The sequence below is a fragment of the Heteronotia binoei genome, chromosome 19, assembly GCF_032191835.1.
Source record: "Heteronotia binoei isolate CCM8104 ecotype False Entrance Well chromosome 19, APGP_CSIRO_Hbin_v1, whole genome shotgun sequence".
Classification (NCBI taxonomy): Eukaryota; Metazoa; Chordata; class Lepidosauria; order Squamata; family Gekkonidae; genus Heteronotia; species Heteronotia binoei.
Genome location: NC_083241.1, coordinates 4776464 through 4793468, shown reverse-complemented (window position 1 = coordinate 4793468; position 17005 = coordinate 4776464). Strand labels below are relative to the sequence as shown.

Genomic DNA, 17005 nt, shown 5'->3' with positions numbered 1-17005 from the left:
GACAAGGAACGAGGTACAGTGAGCAGAGCTATATAGAGCTGGTGGGGTTTAGAATGCAAAGTGGTACAAAGTTAGAATCCAATGGCAAAATACTGAAATTAACAAATTGAAAGAACATTTGGTCTCGATAGCATTAGCGTGGGAAACAAAAAAAACCAGTAACGTGTCGGAATGTGAGAATGCCTGCTGATTATTCTATTGCTAATAAACCTAATTTTGCTAATAACCCAGGCTTATTAGCAACAGAATAATTAACATTCTCACACTCTGAGAGAATAATTAACATTCTCACACACATCCTCTCACTTGTTACTGTTTTATTGCTTTCCCACGCTAATGCAACCCAGACCAAAGGTTTTCCGAATGTGTTAATTTTACTATTCTGCTATTGGATTTTAACTTCGTACCACTTTGCATTCTAAACCCCACCAGCTATACACAGCTCTGCTTACTGTACCTGATTCCTCATCTGAAGAAGTGCGCATGCACACAAAAGCTTACATTCTGATTGAAAGTTTGTCGGTCTTAAAGGTGGTCCTTGACTCCTGCTTTGTTCGAGTCTCAATAAGGTTGTTTCGATGCGGAAGCTAGTTTTTTAATCAGGAAAACAGTTCCTCTCCTTTTCGCTGCATCCAGATGAAGATCCTTGAAGCCTACACCCGTGGGCTCCAAATGCAAGAGTTCTCAAAACACAGCCAAGGGACTGCCTTCTCCCCACAGCCAGCTCTGAAATCTACAAAGATGACATTGCAGACGCAGGAACCGCTGGCCGGCCCCTTTTGAAAACCATATTTCCCAAGCCATTTATGACACGTGCCAAAACTGCCTTCCATTCAGGCTTCCGGAGAGTGTGGCTTATTCCAGTGGATGGAAAATGAAAATGGCGAGGAAAAGGGGGGGGGGGGAAATCGCCCAGAGGTTACATGGAAATAAAACCCCATCTTACGACAAGGGAAGGGGGCCCAGTACAATGAGGTTTTTCTGCAGCAATAAATGAACACGGGGGAGAAAGCCAAGAAGGAAACACCCTGCCCCCAATAACCCAGGTTACTACTCCAGGGTGTGGGAGCAGAAATGAATGGTCATGTAACAGAATCGAGCGTTGATTTTTTTTTTTTTAAAAAGATCACGCTGACAATACTGATGGAAAAGAGGAAAAGTCCAGCAGAACCTTAACTAATAACCAGATTTGTGGCAGGGTACGAAAGCTCCTTCCCCTGCGGCCACGAATTTGGTTAGTCTTTCGGGTGCTCTTTTCTGCTGCAACAGACAGACAAACACGGTGAACCATCTTGACAGTACCAACGATGCATTTTTGTAAGTTTGAACAGATTCCCATGAGGTATACAGAGCTATCTGTCTATTTCTAGTTACTGGGAAAAGGCAGGAAGAATTCCGCAGCTGTTAATGTTAGAACACACAGACTGATCCTGCAATAACCTTGCTCCACGCCAGGCTTTCGTTTTTCTCCAGAGCAAGCTAGCAATTTCGCACCAGCTGCTCCACGCTGCCATTTTGCGCTGGGGCAACCTGCGATTTGCCACGCCACAGCGGTTTTTTTTTTTCAGGTTTATGCTGCGGAGCAGCAAATTGTGGGGTTTTCCTGTGCAAAATGGCGGTCTGGAGCAGCTGGTGCGAAATCGCTAGCTCGCTCCAGAGAGAAACGGAAGCCTGGTGCAGAACAAGGTTAGTGCGGAATCAGCCACAATTTGTTTTTTTCCTTTGGTGTTCTACTATTATGGTGTAACGTCTGTTACTAAGCGTACTTGGGCTTCTTCTAGATTCTACTTCAGACTATTAAATTGTTGAAAATTACTGACCTAGACCATTCAGATAGCCGTCGGCTGTCCAAGCTTCAGGGTCTCTGTCAAGGTTTTTGTTATTGAGCTGTTCAAAAAGTTACGACAGCAACATATTAAAACTGAAGTCGTCGCCCGAGGGAAAGCCCCACCAACCAAGCCAGCGACTGCTGAGGGAGACACCGGAGGAAGTGGCCAGCAAGAGGCATTCTTGGATGCAGGTTGTCGGACTTGGCTGACCCAGATGCGAATGAGCAGAAGGGGGGAAGACGGGAAGGAAAGGTTGGCTGTACTGGAGCATGCTGGGAAAAGAGCCACGAAACTTCCTTCTGCTGAAAATGTTCTGCTACTGAGGTCAACCCAGAAAGAGAAGGTTGCCAGTCTGAGGGTGGGATCTGGAATTCTCCTGAAAGGACAACTGATCCCCAGAGTTCAGAGACCAGTACACAGGAGGCCTTGGCAGCTTTGGAGGATGGATTGACTCTATGGTATAAACCATAGAGTCTGGGAGGACCTGGAAGTCCTAGAGTGGCCACAAAGAATGGCCGGTCTAGGACTTCTTGAAATCTAGGACTTGCAAGAAATCCTCACTGAGCCCTTCTCCTCCCCCATACTCTGCCCCCCCCAAGGCACCACCCCTGTATTTCCAGGCATTCCCCATGTCAGAATTGGCAACCTTACAGAGGGACAGAGAAGGCAAAAACAACCACAAACGGGCCCAGCATGCAAGATAGGAACTACGTGTGAGAGAGGGAGAGCTGGGCTGGTCACACCACACCAGAGGGACGGGAATGGGAATCTAGCCCCAATTCAAGGAAAAACAGTAACACGACAAAGCATGAGTTACCCAGTAGATCTGCTAGAAAAATTCAAAGGAGTGTCAAAAGGTGGTCGCGGAAGGATTTAAGCCAGTTCTTTTTAAAAAACGGAATAGCAACATCCCGTTTTTGTTCAGTATCTTGGGTGATACTGATAAATATGCTCATCAAAGGAGGCCCTCAGATCCTCATAAGGGAGACCCACTGCGGCTGCAATCACACATGCTGTTTCAATCCGCTTTCCAACTGGATTGTGCTGTGTGAACTGGCAAAACCCAGCTTGTATGCAGCATGTGTGAAAGAGTTCGTGGACGCTGGCTATGTCAGGGTTGAGTGCTACCTTGTGGCCCTGCAGCAGCCAATCAAAGGGAGGAAGCGTTGCTGACACAACCTGTTCTCCCTCCTGCCACTCAGGTGGGCCTCCACAGCAGCATGAAGCCTGTGCCAGCAAAAAACTACTGCAAGACCGGTTCTTGAGGAGACAATGAGGTCTCAGCGGTAGGGAGTAGAACAGGGGTGGCCAAACTGTGGCTCGGGAGCTACGTGTGGTTCTTTCACACATATTGTGTAGCTCTCAAAGCCCCCATCACCCCATTGGCTGGGTTGGAGAAGGCATTTGTCTCTTTAAATCACTTCCCCAAGCCAGCTGGCAGCTTGGAGAACACATTTAAAGTTAAAGTTGCTTTCTTTCCACCTCTCCCTCCCCCTATCAATTTTCCTTCCTGCTCTCAAACATCCGATGTTCATCTCTCATGGCTCTCAAAACATCTGACTTTATTCTATGTGGCTCTTGCATTACGCAGGTTTGGCCACCCCTAGAGTAGGAGGAGGGCTTGGGAGACCATCTGAGTCAGAAGAAGAAACCTCTTCGCCCCTTCCAGCAAAAGCAACTGGGTTTTGCAGCAACTTTAACCAATTTATTCTGTTATGAGCTGACTTTGAGAACAGCCTCCTTTGTCTTCAGTGGGGAGGAATTGCAGAAAAGGAGGCCCACCAGCCTGTCGCAGTAAATATAACAATGTGCAGGGCTTTTTTTGTAGCAGGAACTCCTTTGCATATTAAGCTACACCCCCGATGCAGCCAGTCCTCCAAGAGCTTACAGTAGGCCCTGTACGAAGAGCCCTCTAAGCTCTTGGAGGATTGGCTACATAAGAGGGGTGTGGCCTAATATGCAAAGGAGTTCCTGCTACAAAAAAAGCCCTGATAATGCGCCACCTCTCACAGAGTTGGCTGCCAAAACTGATGGCATTTCTAGGAAGATCACATAAAGTTTTTATTCTCAGTCCTTCTTCAATGGCCTCAGCCTGCACCAGCTCTTAAGGCCGGATCCTGTGAATATCTACCACTGGAGGAAGCAGCCTTCCCTTGATGCGTCTGCCAGAGAAAAGCACACTGGCTCTTGGAATGGATCGGCAGGATCCAGCCCGTTCTTTGCCACCTAAGAGCAACAGCAGTTTGGGCGCCTTTCCTTGAACTGAGGAGAACGACGCTGCGGCAGAGGGGGAGGGGAGGGGCATATCTACCTTCCTGGAGAGGTCCCCGTTCTGATTTGGGGAAAAGAAGCGCGAAGTCACCCCGCATGACAGAGTGTGGTAGCTCGGATTGGAAAAACAGTGAACATCCTGAACACCGTCGCTACCTTGAGACACATCTGGGGGGAAAGAACAAGTCGTCATGCAAAATTCTTTTGACGCTGCTTGAAAAGAGGCCGGGTGGGACACACAGATGGAAGTGCACATACCTGGGCAGGTGAGAGCTACCCCAAAAGTCTCAGAGTTGTGCTTGACGAGAAACAAAGCCGGAACCAGCCTGTCTTGCCTGGCCCCTTCCACGCCTTCCCGTAGCAACCTTCGCACAGAGGGCACAAACTGGCACAGAGGTATCGCACAGATGAAGAGAAGGGCCCATCCCAGTGCCAGGTTTTCCCTGCTGCCCCCTCAGGTTCCAAGAATGATAAACCAACCTGCCCACCACTGAGGTTTTAATTTATAAGAGGGGAATGCCTTGGATTTTTGTTCTTGAAGGGCTGTCATCGAGAGGATGGGTTGGAATTGTTTTCTGTGGCCCCAGAAGGTCGGACCAGAACGAACGGGTTGGAATTAAATCAGAAGAGTTTCCGGCTCAACAGTAGGAAGAACTTCCTGACCGTTAGAGCGATTCCTCAGTGGAACAGGCTTCCTCCTTGGGAGGTGGTGGGCTCTCCTTCCTTGGAGGTTTTTAAACAGAGGCTGGATGGCCATCTGACAGCAATGAAGATCCTGTGAATTTAGGGGGAGGTATTTGTGAGTCTCCTGCATTGTGCAGGGGGTTGGACTAGATGACCCTGGAGGTCCCTTCCAACTCTACGATTCTGTGATTTTCTCCTTCATCTACATACAATAAGAATATTTAGAAGAGGGGGAACACCTTGGATTTTCTCCTTCCCCGCACTCCCCAAAGCCAATTATCCATCACACCAAAGTGAAGAATAAAATAGGAAGGTATTGAAGGATAAAAAGAAAGAGGAATCTGGACATGTTAATATCAATACACCGCCCCCCCCCCCCCGGAGACTGGGAGAACACAGGCATTGAACTTAACAATACAATGCAAAGCAGTCACGTTACGAATGACATGTACGCCCTGGCGCATCTCAACTGTTACCACTTCATGATGTTCCTTTCTCTCACTGAAGAGGAACGGGCAAAACTAGAACCGAAGTCCAGAGCCATCAGAAAGGCTAACAGGGTTAGAATTGTTTCTTTTTGGGGAAGCAGTTGTGTTCTGAAGGACACCATTGTTGGGTTCCATACAGGGAAGGAAGGAGGGCGATTCTGAAAACCAGCATCTTAGCCCTACTGCCTGCCCTCTCCCCCCCACCCCCGGTGGATCAGTCAAGAGACACAAGACCCCTGGCAGGGAGAAGAGCTGTATTCTGGGATGCTCAGTCCTCAGTTTGGTGTCGTGGTTAAGTATGCGGATTCTTATCTGGGAGAATGGGGTTTAATTCCCCACTCCTCCACTTGCAGCTGCTGGAATGGCCTTGGGTCAGCCTTAGCTCTGGCAGAGGTTGTCCTTGAAAGGGCAGCTGCTGTGAGAGCCATCTCATTCCCACCCACCTCACAGGGTGTCTGTTGTGGGAGAGGAAGATAAAGGAGATTGTGAGCCGCTCTGAGAGTCTGAAATTCAGAGTGGAGGGCAGGATATAAATTCAATATCTTCTTCTTCTCATGGGGCGGATCCTTCATGTTACTCCCTGAGGGAACCACAGCCATGGACCTCGAAGAAGTACGCTTGGCAAAAGTCCAGGACTACCCCATTGAGAGGATTGCAATTTTCAGGAATGTGAAACTGTGTCGTTAAATGGTTATTTGACAGCACTTCAATAGTCCTACCCTTAAAGCATCAACAACATTAAGATCAAAATAGCAACACTTTGTTCAGGAGATTAAAACCATCTCAGTTTCGCAGTTAAGCGACTTGCAGATTTATTAAGAGACTGACGGAGTTACAAAGGATGGCAAGTTGCTTTTGAGTGCGAGGGCAAGTTAAATGAAGCGCGCTCTCGTTTACCTTGAGTTAATTACAGTCCTGAGTCTAGAAATATTACAGGGCTGGTAACTGAAGTAGAAAACGCAACGGCAGATTTTGGTGCTACCGGACGTCTCGACAGCACATTTTGATGCCACTGGACATTTCAGCATCATGTTTTGATGCTACCGGACATCTCGAGAGCATGTTTGGATGCTGCTAGAAAACCACCAGCAATAGCACCACCAAATCCACCCACCAGGAGGCGTCTCTTCAAACCACTTTATGCTCAACCTCCCGGTTTGGCAATATTACCCGGCAGTTCCCCAGTCTGGGGTCTGAATCAAGGTCTCTCAGAATGCTGCTCTCTGCTAAAGTGGTAGAAAGGACAGGAGGTGAGATTTGGACAAAGAAAAGCATCTCAGTTGCACTGTGAACTTGTTGGCTGTTGCATGGGCCTGTGCTCAGCCTCACTTCCCTATGGTTAAAAACGGAATCCCTTTTCCAGGTTGCTGCGTGGGAAAAAACGATAAGACTGAAAGGGGGAGCCCAGAACACAAGTATTTAATAGAACACCCATATTCTAGTGGCTTGCAAACTTCTAATCCACTGCTACCTGCCCTCCAGGTGCACAACATCAAACACCATCCAATTTATTTAGCAATAAAAATATTTATATGCATCTAGCTGTCTTTCTCCCTGATCGCAGTGGGTCACAGGTGACAGGCAATTAATTTTAAAAAAGAAAAGAACAACACAACCATACAAGTTGCCTTCCAAATAAGACACGTTTTACAATAGAACCTGCAAGGCAGACAGCCGGGGGTCCTACTGCACTTCCTTGGTGAGGATGCCCCAGAAAGCTGCAGCTACCACCGAAAAAACGTGGGCAACATACCGCGGTCCAACGGTCAGCTCAAAAGAAGGGCCTAACCGGGGGTGGCCCTGAGAGGATCCGATGGGGTGAAGAGGCTCGTTATAAGCAAACGAGTAAAAAGAATTAGTGCATTCGAACTGCCCTCCAGACAGATCTTGGGCTTCCACGCGAGGAGACCCCTGCAGTGCTGGAGGGCCCCCAGTTGATTCCTTCATGGTAATCTCGATCCCCTCTTTGCTCAGGGCCACTTTTTGAAGGGCTCAGGGGGAGAAGTCTGAGGTTTTATCCTGAGGGTGGCGTGAGCACTAGGAAACAACTCTCCTTCATTTCCTGACAGAAAACACACACGCACAAACACACACGAAGCTGCCTTGTACTGAATCAGAGCCTCAGTCCATCAAAGTCAGTATTGTCTACCCTGACTGGCAGTAGCTGGTCTTCAGGTGGAGGTTCTGCACCTCCACCTCTTGCTGCATCTCTTCATTGGAGATGCCGGGGTTTGAACCTGGGACTTTGTGCATGCCAAGCGGATGCTCTGCCGCTGAGTCACGGCTCCTCCCCAAACACACAGGAAGCTGCCTTCTACGGAGTCAGACTCTTGGCCCATCAAGGTCAACACCAACTGGCTCTTCACTGACTCAGGTGGAAGCCCTTTGCGTCACCTCCGGCCTGCCCCTTTCCCTGGAGATGCCGGGGATTGAACCTGGGACCTTCTGCATGGCAAGCAGAGGCTCTTCCGCTGAGCCACAGCTCCCTCCCCACCTTGGTCAGTAGCTTTCCAGGGTCTCAGGTGAAGGTCTTTCATATCACCTCCTATGACATGGTCCTTGTTAGCTGGAGATGCCTGGGATTGAACTTGGGACCTTCTGCATGCCAAATGAAGAATCTGCCAGAATCATGGCCCATCCTCTGATACTACAAGTGGGGTGAAAGGGCTGCCCCCCAAACCCACATTTTCCCCCTTCCAAATTCTCAGTACACCCCCTAGATTTGTAGGCTGTCCCTGCTAAGAATCATTGCTTTAGAGGAACCGAGATGCAGAGGCTACGGATGGAGGGGGAAACAATGTAGATGAAGTTCTAGCTAGGTACAAATCTTTCGTTCCAGACATATATTTTGCTAGGAAAGGGCTGAACTTGGTTAGCACAGAAAGCAATTTTCTCCAGACCAGTTTGCCAGAGATCTTGGAGTTTTGTTTTTGCCATCTTCTGGGCATGGAACAAGGGTCACTGGGGGTGTGGGTATTTGTGAATTTCCTGCATTGTGCAGCGGGTTGGACTAGATTACCTTAGAGGTCCCTTCCAACTCTATGATTCTAGGAAATTCACCCTCTGTTTCCTCTTCTACAGGAATACGTTTGAAGATGGAACTGTAACCCCCTTTCTAGCATCAGAGCTCCCTTTTACCCATCGCTAGAGAAAAACCGGCAGCTAGAAAAGTAAACTATATACAATACATCCAGAGCCCCCTAATTTATTCTCCTTGTCCAGAAATCTCCCTCCTGCCCAGGCGTTCTTCCCGAACACGCTCCCGTTTGGCAGATTGCTAGGAAAGATTTACCCCTGGTCAGCTTTGCACTTTCCCTGTGTTCCAGCAGGGCCATCCAGCACTGGCTGCCAATAACATTAAATGCAAACCCAACCACTGTTCCCAGTTCCCAAGTAATTTCTCTAAAGGGAAGCCAGGACCAGTACATCAATGAAAAAAAAAAAACGGAAGTGCATTAGAAAATGCGCAAGTTGGAAATGGGCCAAAGCTGGGAAAGGGCAGCGGCAAGTGAAAGCCAAGAGCTCCCTGTTTTCTCAGGAGACAAAACCATCCAGTTTGGATTAATCCTAGCAAGTGCTTTGCACTCCCAACTTTACCAGACAAAGCAGTGGATTCAGAGGTTTCTCTGGTTCCTTTAATGAGGTCCGAGCCCTGAGATACTAGAACGAGTTCTGCAATGAGCCAATTCCCTACTCCTTTTGGGCGGTCGGAGTGAGGTAAGAAGCAAACACACCAGTTTGGCGTAGTGGTTAAATGTGCAGACTCTTATCTGGGAGAACCGGGTTTGATTCCCCACTCCTCCACTTGCAGTTGCTGAAAGGGCCTTGGGTCAGCCATAGCTATCGCAAGAGTTGTCCTTGAAAGGGCAGCTTCTGTCAGAGCTCTCTCAGCCCCACTCACCTCATAGGGGGGTGGGGGTGGGGGAAGAAGATATAGGAGATTGTGAGCCGCTCTGAGTCTCTGATTCAGAGAGAAGGGCGGGTGTCAGAACTTGTATCTTTGCTGCTGGTCCTCTATAATGTGACCAATGCTGTATGGTAGTTTTATTGTAGCTTAGAGCTGTATTGTTACTGAACCAAACTGACTCCATGTTGTAACCTCTGCTTAACCCAGAGTGCCTGAATAGTAATTAACCTTGCCCCACTGGTATCCAAAATATTTGGGGCTGTAGAATGAATTATGTCTTGTCTCTGCACATTCTCACACTGGGACCCTTTGAAGCCGAACAGCATGGCCTTCGGAGTAGGGAGGCATCCTCTCTACTGATAGTGATGGTGAGAAGACAGCTGCGCCCTACAATGTGAATTGTGGCTTTGTGAGATGTTTGCTTTACGTGTATAAAATCAAGCTGATGCTGGCTCTCGCCATTACTGTTATCTTGCCTTTTCCAGCACCTAGTTCTCTTCAATAAAATCCTAGCTTTGTAACTAAGTATGGGATCCGTTTGAAGTTCTTGAGTTCTGACATTATAACAGTAATCCCATTATTCGTGGCTTATCTGTACTGGAGGCTTGGCTCGATGGCGGCAAAAGTACCAGACGACGGAGAGCCCACCACCCCATCGGAGGACCCGCCGCTCGACCCAAACGTGACGGGGGTCCGACGCAAAATTAAGGTTCCAGCGCCCTTCTCGGTCGACGCCGCCTTCCCGGCCCCGCGAACCTGGAGCCCGCGGAAGTCCACGGCAGCAATCGACGCCGCGGAGCAACGGTATCGAAGCATGTTGGGCGAAGGAGGGGCAGGAGACGACGACGAGGGCCAGGCGGAGGGCACGGAGCCCCGAGGGGGGGAAGACCCGATCCGGACCCTCCGCAACGAATTATTCGATTGGGTGCGGGAAATCCACGGCGATGTGCACCGCTCCCGCGTGACGATGGCCGAGGAGATGCAGCAGAACCTGGGCGCTATCCACGACCAGCTCCGCACTTTGCAAACCGCGGTCCTGGGGATACCGTATGGAGTGTTGCCACTGGGGCAACCGCCTGTCGCCCCGCCGGCCCCCACCCCGCAGGCTCCAGCTGCCCCGGCGCCGCCGGCCCCAGCGGCCCCGGCACCTCCGGCTCCGCCGGCTCCGGCCGCCCCGGCACCGCCGGCGCCGCCCGCACCAGGGGCCCCGGCCGCCCCGGCGCCGCCTGCACTACCCGGTCCGATCCCGCCGGCCCTACCGGGCCCAGCACCGCCGCCTGGGGCGCCGCGAGCGCCAGGAGGGGCCGAGGGACGGGGAAGAGAGTTGAAGATTACGTTCGATGGGAATCCGGAGGACGTGGAATACTTTACTATTCAGTGCGACACGTTTTTCACCCACTGGGGCGCCGACTACCCTACCGAGGCCAGCCGAGTGTACCACATCGCGTCTCGACTGAGAGGGGCGGCCCGCAAATGGTATGTGGGGCTTTTCATGGGAAGAAAGCCCGAATTAGCTACCGTGGCAGGGTTCCTGCACGCGATGCTCCGCCAGTATGGAGATCCCTTGCGGGAGGAGAAGGCGGTCGCTGCCCTCCAACGCATCGAACAGGGCAACCGCTCCACCCGCGAGTACGCCACCGAATTCCTGGGGTACTGTGCGGCAGCGAGGGGATGGAACGAGGTCATGAAATACACCGCGTTCATCAATGGGTTGAATCCGAGCATCCTCGACCGCTGTTACAGTCAGGGAAGGCCCGACACGCTGGTCGGCTGGATCCAACTGGCCGGGGAAGTGGAGACCAACCTCCAACACGTGGGGATGAGGAGACAGCAACTAGCGAGGAAGGGAGTCAAACACACCCCAACTAAATCCGAAGGGAAGAAGGCTCCGACGACCTCCACCCCGTCTCCCGCCCGCAAGTGCTTCCAATGCGGGGACCCAAATCATCTTGCTGCTAACTGCCCTGGGAAAGCGGGATCCACACCACCCACGGCGCGGCCAACCACCCCGGGCCCGAAGAAGAAGAAGAGCAGCCGATCGAAGGAGCCCAGTCGGGGCTCCGTCGCCACTTCCTTGGCGACTGACGAGGATTTTACCACCAGCCTGGCGGCAGTCGAAGAATCGACCGAGGAGTCGGACGATACCGAGTCGGCGGGAAACGACAGCGACCTGCTTTAATGGGTGCCGCAAAGCAGGTCCAACAACAGCCGGCACTCCTCACGGTGAGAGCAACTGGGGGTTTACTTTTTATGGCCGTCACCCTCCTTAACCCGAACCTAAAGAGATTCATGCACGCCCGAGCGCTAATCGACTCAGGGTGTAACAGGGACTTGATCACCCCCCGCCTAGTTGAGGCGCTGGGATTAGCCACTTCGCCCCTGCCACAACCGATGCAGTTCCAGCAAATGGACGGGGGGCCCATGAGAGGGGAACCATGTACTTTAGAAACTCAGGCGGTCCCGGTAGGGACTGAGGAGCATTGGGGAATTGAGACTTTCGTAATCGCCCCCTCCTGCTCTTTCGACGTGGTAGTAGGCTCAGCTTGGCTCGCCCGCCACCAACCCGACATAAGGTGGGAGGAACAGCTCGTCCGGTTCCCGGATTGGAGGTGCGAGCATCACCACTGGCGCCCCGAGTGGGGGCCGCACGCTCCCCCCCAAAACATGCGGGCGTGCCTCACACTCGAGGAAGTCGCCTCCATCCCCAAGGAGTACCGAGACTTAAAGCTGGCATTTAGCGAGAAGGAAGCGGATGAGCTACCGCCCCACCGCCCTACAGACTGTGCCATTGAGCTAATCCCAGGGCAGCAGCTTCCCAAAGCGAAACTGTACTCCATGGGTTGGGCGGAGAAGGCTGAACTCCGAAAGTTTTTGGACAAAAATCTAAAGCGTGGCTTTATTCGACCCGCCACAGCTCCCCATGCCGCCCCTGTCCTGTTCCGAAAGAAGAAGGACGGGTCTCTCAGGCTTTGCACAGATTTTCGTGCGATAAACGGGATTTCCATGTCCAACGCCTACCCGATCCCGTTGATAAAGGACTTATTAAACACCGTAGCGAAGGGGAAAGTATTTACCAAACTCGACCTCCGAGACGCATACTTCCGCGTCCGCATCAAAGAGGGGGACGAGTGGAAGACAGCCTTCAACACCCCACTGGGACAATTTGAGTACCTTGTCATGCCGTTTGGGCTGCAGGGAGCCCCGGGTGTTTTTATGAACTTTATTAATGAAGTGCTGCGGGACTTCCTGTTCAAGGGGGTGGTGGTGTACCTTGATGACATCATTATCTATTCACAAGATCTAAAGTCTCACGTGCCTTTGGTCAGAAAAGTGTTAAGCACCCTTTGTAAACACAAACTGTATGCCAAATTGTCGAAATGTGAATTCCACAAGACCGAACTGGATTACTTGGGCTTCCGGGTGTCGGGGGAGGGATTGTCCATGGACCCCGCAAAGGTCCAAGCGGTGTTAGACTGGGAACCCCCTCGAACCCGCAAGCAGTTACAAAGTTTTATCGGGTTCGCTAATTTTTACCGCGACTTCATAAAGGGGTTCGCCACGGTCATGCTCCCTCTTACAGAACTCCTCAAAACTAAAGGGAAGGGTGACGAGGCTAAAAAACCCGGCGCACGCCTAACGTGGACGCCTGACTGTCAAAAAGCTTTCACTGAGCTAAAACGCCTCTTCACCTCCGAACCCGTGCTGGCTCATCCTGACGAACTTAAGCCCTTTGTGGTCCAATGCGACGCCTCCGACGCCGCTGTAGGAGCCATATTAATGCAGAGGGGAGAAAATGGGGTGCTCCGACCCTGTGCCTATATTTCCAGGAAATTTTCCAATGAACAAAGAAACTGGTCGGTCTGGGACAAAGAGGCATTTGCAGTCATGTTTGCCTTGAAAACCTGGCGCTCCTGGCTTGAAGGAGCGAGAGTCCCCTTCGAAATCTGGACCGATCACAAAAACCTGGAAGCCCTCACTGGGCGTCGCAAAATGACTGCAAAACAGATCCGGTGGGCAGGCTTCTTTGCTAAGTTTGATTTTGTGTTGAAACACATCCCGGGCTCAAAGAACTTTTTAGCGGACGCCCTTTCCCGCCTGCCCCAACACGACAGTCTCAGGGAGGAGGTGGTGGACTCACTAATTTCCCCCTCAGCCATCGCGGGGGGGGTCACCACCCGCTCCGGTAAACAGACCAACCCACCGGACTTAGAATTACTTTCTCGGTTCCTCTCAGAGTACAAACAAGAAACTGACCGCCCCCCCAACTTGGTCAAGGCCGAGAACGGGCTCTGGTTACATAATGAAAAAATCTATGTGCCCGATCCCCTCAGGAAGGAGGTTTTGGACCGCTGCCACTCAAGTCGCTTGGCCGGCCACTTTGGCTATGTCAAAACACTCAACTTGCTCACCCGCCAATTTTGGTGGCCGAAAATGAAAAAAGATGTTTCAGAATTTGTACTCTCCTGTCCCACTTGCCTCATGGCAAAACGAACGGGGGGCAAGCCTCCGGGCCACCTGGTTCCCCTCCCTACGGCCACCCGACCTTGGTCGGTAGTCTCCATGGACTTCATTGTAGAGCTCCCGCCCTCACAGGGCAAAACAGTCATCTTGGTCGTAGTCGACACCTTTTCAAAGCAGGCTCACTTCATTCCTTGCAAACAGTTACCTACAGCCAAAAAACTTGCCCAGCTCTTTTTCACTCACATTGTACGCCTACACTCATTCCCAGACAAGGTCATTAGTGACCGCGGAACGCAGTTCGTTGCCAACTTCTGGCGGGAGTTCTGCAAACTAGCTGGCATTGAGCAAGGACTGAGTTCTGCCTACCACCCCCAGTCGGACGGACAGACGGAGAGGGTTAATGGCCTTCTAGAACAATACCTCCGCTGTTTCATTAATTTCCAACAGTCCAACTGGGTAGATCTCCTCCCCTTTGCAGAATACGGCTACAACAATAGCCTCCATAGCTCAACCAAAACCTCCCCTTTTCAAATCATCAATGGCTACGAGGGCAAGCCGTTCCCTACGCTCGCCCTCCCAGCCAGCCCATCCCAGCCAACATCATGCCAACAATGGTGGGAGGGACTTCGTGAAGGCTGGAAGGGAATTCAGGAAAACCTGGAGGAAGCGAAAAAAGCCTACAAAAAACAGTTTGACAAAAAACACTCTCCGGAGTGGGATCTGAAGGTGGGGGATACAGTTTTCCTGTCGACAAAGAACCTTCCCCTTCCCCAGTCCTGCCGCAAACTTGCACTGAAGTTCCTAGGACCTTTCAAAATCAAAAGGGTGATAAATAAAGTAACGGTAGAACTCGAACTACCCAAATCACTAAGTAAGATCCATCCTGTTTTTCATTGCAGCTTGCTTCGGAAAGACCCTGGTGCTACGTCCTTCCATCCCAGGGCCCCACCGCCCCCTCCGACGACAGTGAGGGGTCAGAGTCACCATGAGGTCCAGGAGATCCTGGACTCCAGAGTCAAACGGGGGAAACTGTATTATTTGATCAGGTGGAAACACTTCCCCCCGAGCTGTGACGAGTGGGTCGAGTCTCAGAATGTAGTGGCACCGCAACTGCTGAAAAAGTTTCACCTACTGTACCCGCACAAGCCCAAGGCCGGCCCCGCGGGAGGGGGCGCTTAGGGGGGGCAGTATGTCAGAACTTGTATCTTTGCTGCTGGTCCTCTATAATGTGACCAATGCTGTATGGTAGTTTTATTGTAGCTTAGAGCTGTATTGTTACTGAACCAAACTGACTCCATGTTGTAACCTCTGCTTAACCCAGAGTGCCTGAATAGTAATTAACCTTGCCCCACTGGTATCCAAAATATTTGGGGCTGTAGAATGAATTATGTCTTGTCTCTGCACATTCTCACACTGGGACCCTTTGAAGCCGAACAGCATGGCCTTCGGAGTAGGGAGGCATCCTCTCTACTGATAGTGATGGTGAGAAGACAGCTGCGCCCTACAATGTGAATTGTGGCTTTGTGAGATGTTTGCTTTACGTGTATAAAATCAAGCTGATGCTGGCTCTCGCCATTACTGTTATCTTGCCTTTTCCAGCACCTAGTTCTCTTCAATAAAATCCTAGCTTTGTAACTAAGTATGGGATCCGTTTGAAGTTCTTGAGTTCTGACAGCGGGGTATATATCTGCAGTCTTCTTCTTCTTCACTGGGAGCATTCACAAACACTAAATAATGCGCTTTGTAATTGGATTTTTACTGTGTAAGAATAGCAAAATCCACTTGCAAACAGTTGCCCTGTGAAAGCACCCACTATCCCTGCAACCAGCAAGCAACAAAAGAAATACAATCAAACCGAGGGGGGTGTGTGTGTCAGCAACTGGACACCCAAGAAGCCAAAGTCAGTCCCCTAAGAGATACTCCCGAATTCCTTCCACCCGCCACCCTGGGCAAAGAAAGGAAGGAAGGGCTAGCATCCAAAATAACAGTAAGTCACAGAAGGCCAATTGGCTGCTTTGCAAGGTGGCCCCATCTCCCTCTGTATGCTTCCAATACGGCGATCTGGGGAATCGTTGTTCTGGGGCTATCTGGGGAATACTGTTACACTGGCCCTGATAAGGGGACTTTACTTGGAGGGGTCCTGCTTCCCCCCAACCCATTTTTCTGTGGGGTATTTCCCCATTTTTCCTACTCCACTTTCACAGAATACTCCACAGCTGCTGGAATGGCCTTGGGTCAGCCATAGCTCTCGCAGAGTTGTTCTTGAAAGGGCAAGCTTCTGGGAGAACTCTCTCAGCCCCACCCACCTCACAGGGTGTCTGCTGTGGTGGAGGAAGATATAGGAGATTGTAAGCCACTCTGAGACTCTGATTCAGGGAGAAGGGTGGGGTATAAATCTGCAGTCTTGGTGTAGTGGTTAAATTTGGTGTAGTGGCTAAGTACGCAGACTCTTATCTGGGAGAACCAGGTTTGATTCCCCACTCCTCCACTTGCAGCTGCTGGAATAGCCTTGGGTCAGCCATAGCTCTTGTAGGAGTTGTCCTTGAAAGGGCAGCTTCTGGGAGAGCTCTCTCAGCCCCACCCACCTTACAAGGTGTCTGTTGTGGGGAAAGAAAATAAAAGAGATTGTAAGCCACTCTGAGACTCTGATTCAGGGAGAAGGGTGGGTTATAAATCTGCGGTCTTGTTATAGTGGTTACGTTTGGTGTAGTGGTCAAGTGCGTGGGCTCTTATCTGGGAGAACCGGGTTTGATTCCCCACTCCTCCACTTGCAGCTGCTGGAATGACCTTGGGTCAGCCATAGCTCTCACACAGTTGTCCTTGAAAGGGTAGCTGCTGTGAGAGCTCTCTCAGCCCCACCTACCTCACAGGGTGTCTGTTGTGTGTGGAGGGGAAGGTAAAGGAGACTGTGACCACTATGAGACTCTGAGATTCAGAGTATACAGCAGGATATAAATCCAATATCTTCTTCTTCTTCTTTAGTACTCCACATGGAGCAGTAAAAATGGGGACACGACTCCGTCCCAGAGTTATTTTGTCCTGGGAAATGGCTTGGGATGGGGGTAGGCAAGAGCCCTTCCTCGCACTGGGCAGTTCAGGCTCTCCTTTGTTTTTAGGAAAAATCCAATTTCCACAGCTGCTGTGTGGGCTGGGGGGGAACCAGGCCCAATTCTTTAAAACCTACCCATCTTCTTTGGCCCTTAGGTGCAGAAGGGAAAGAGGTCTCTGCCTGGGAAGGGTTCAGCTTTTGAATGATCAGTTCTCCAAGATTTCAGGTTTCCAGGGCTGGCATCATCATTAGGGTTTGTAGAATCTTTCGGGCTCAAGTGCTGTGTTCTACTGGAGAAAATTTTCCTTCCAGACGT

At 50.8% G+C, this 17005-nt stretch overlaps 1 protein-coding gene and 1 non-coding gene across 2 annotated transcripts in view; both read right to left on the bottom strand.

Annotated features, from left to right (window-relative positions):
- Positions 1-17005, bottom strand: part of MEGF11 (multiple EGF like domains 11) — a 495160-nt gene that overhangs the window by 13109 nt on the left and 465046 nt on the right. The window contains 2 exon segments of the mRNA XM_060260232.1: positions 1821-1887; positions 4141-4268. Coding sequence (XP_060116215.1) covers positions 1821-1887; positions 4141-4268 — 195 coding nt within the window.
- TRNAG-GCC (transfer RNA glycine (anticodon GCC)) lies at positions 7687-7758 on the bottom strand. Its single transcript has one exon. It is a non-coding gene; the product is annotated as a tRNA-Gly (tRNA).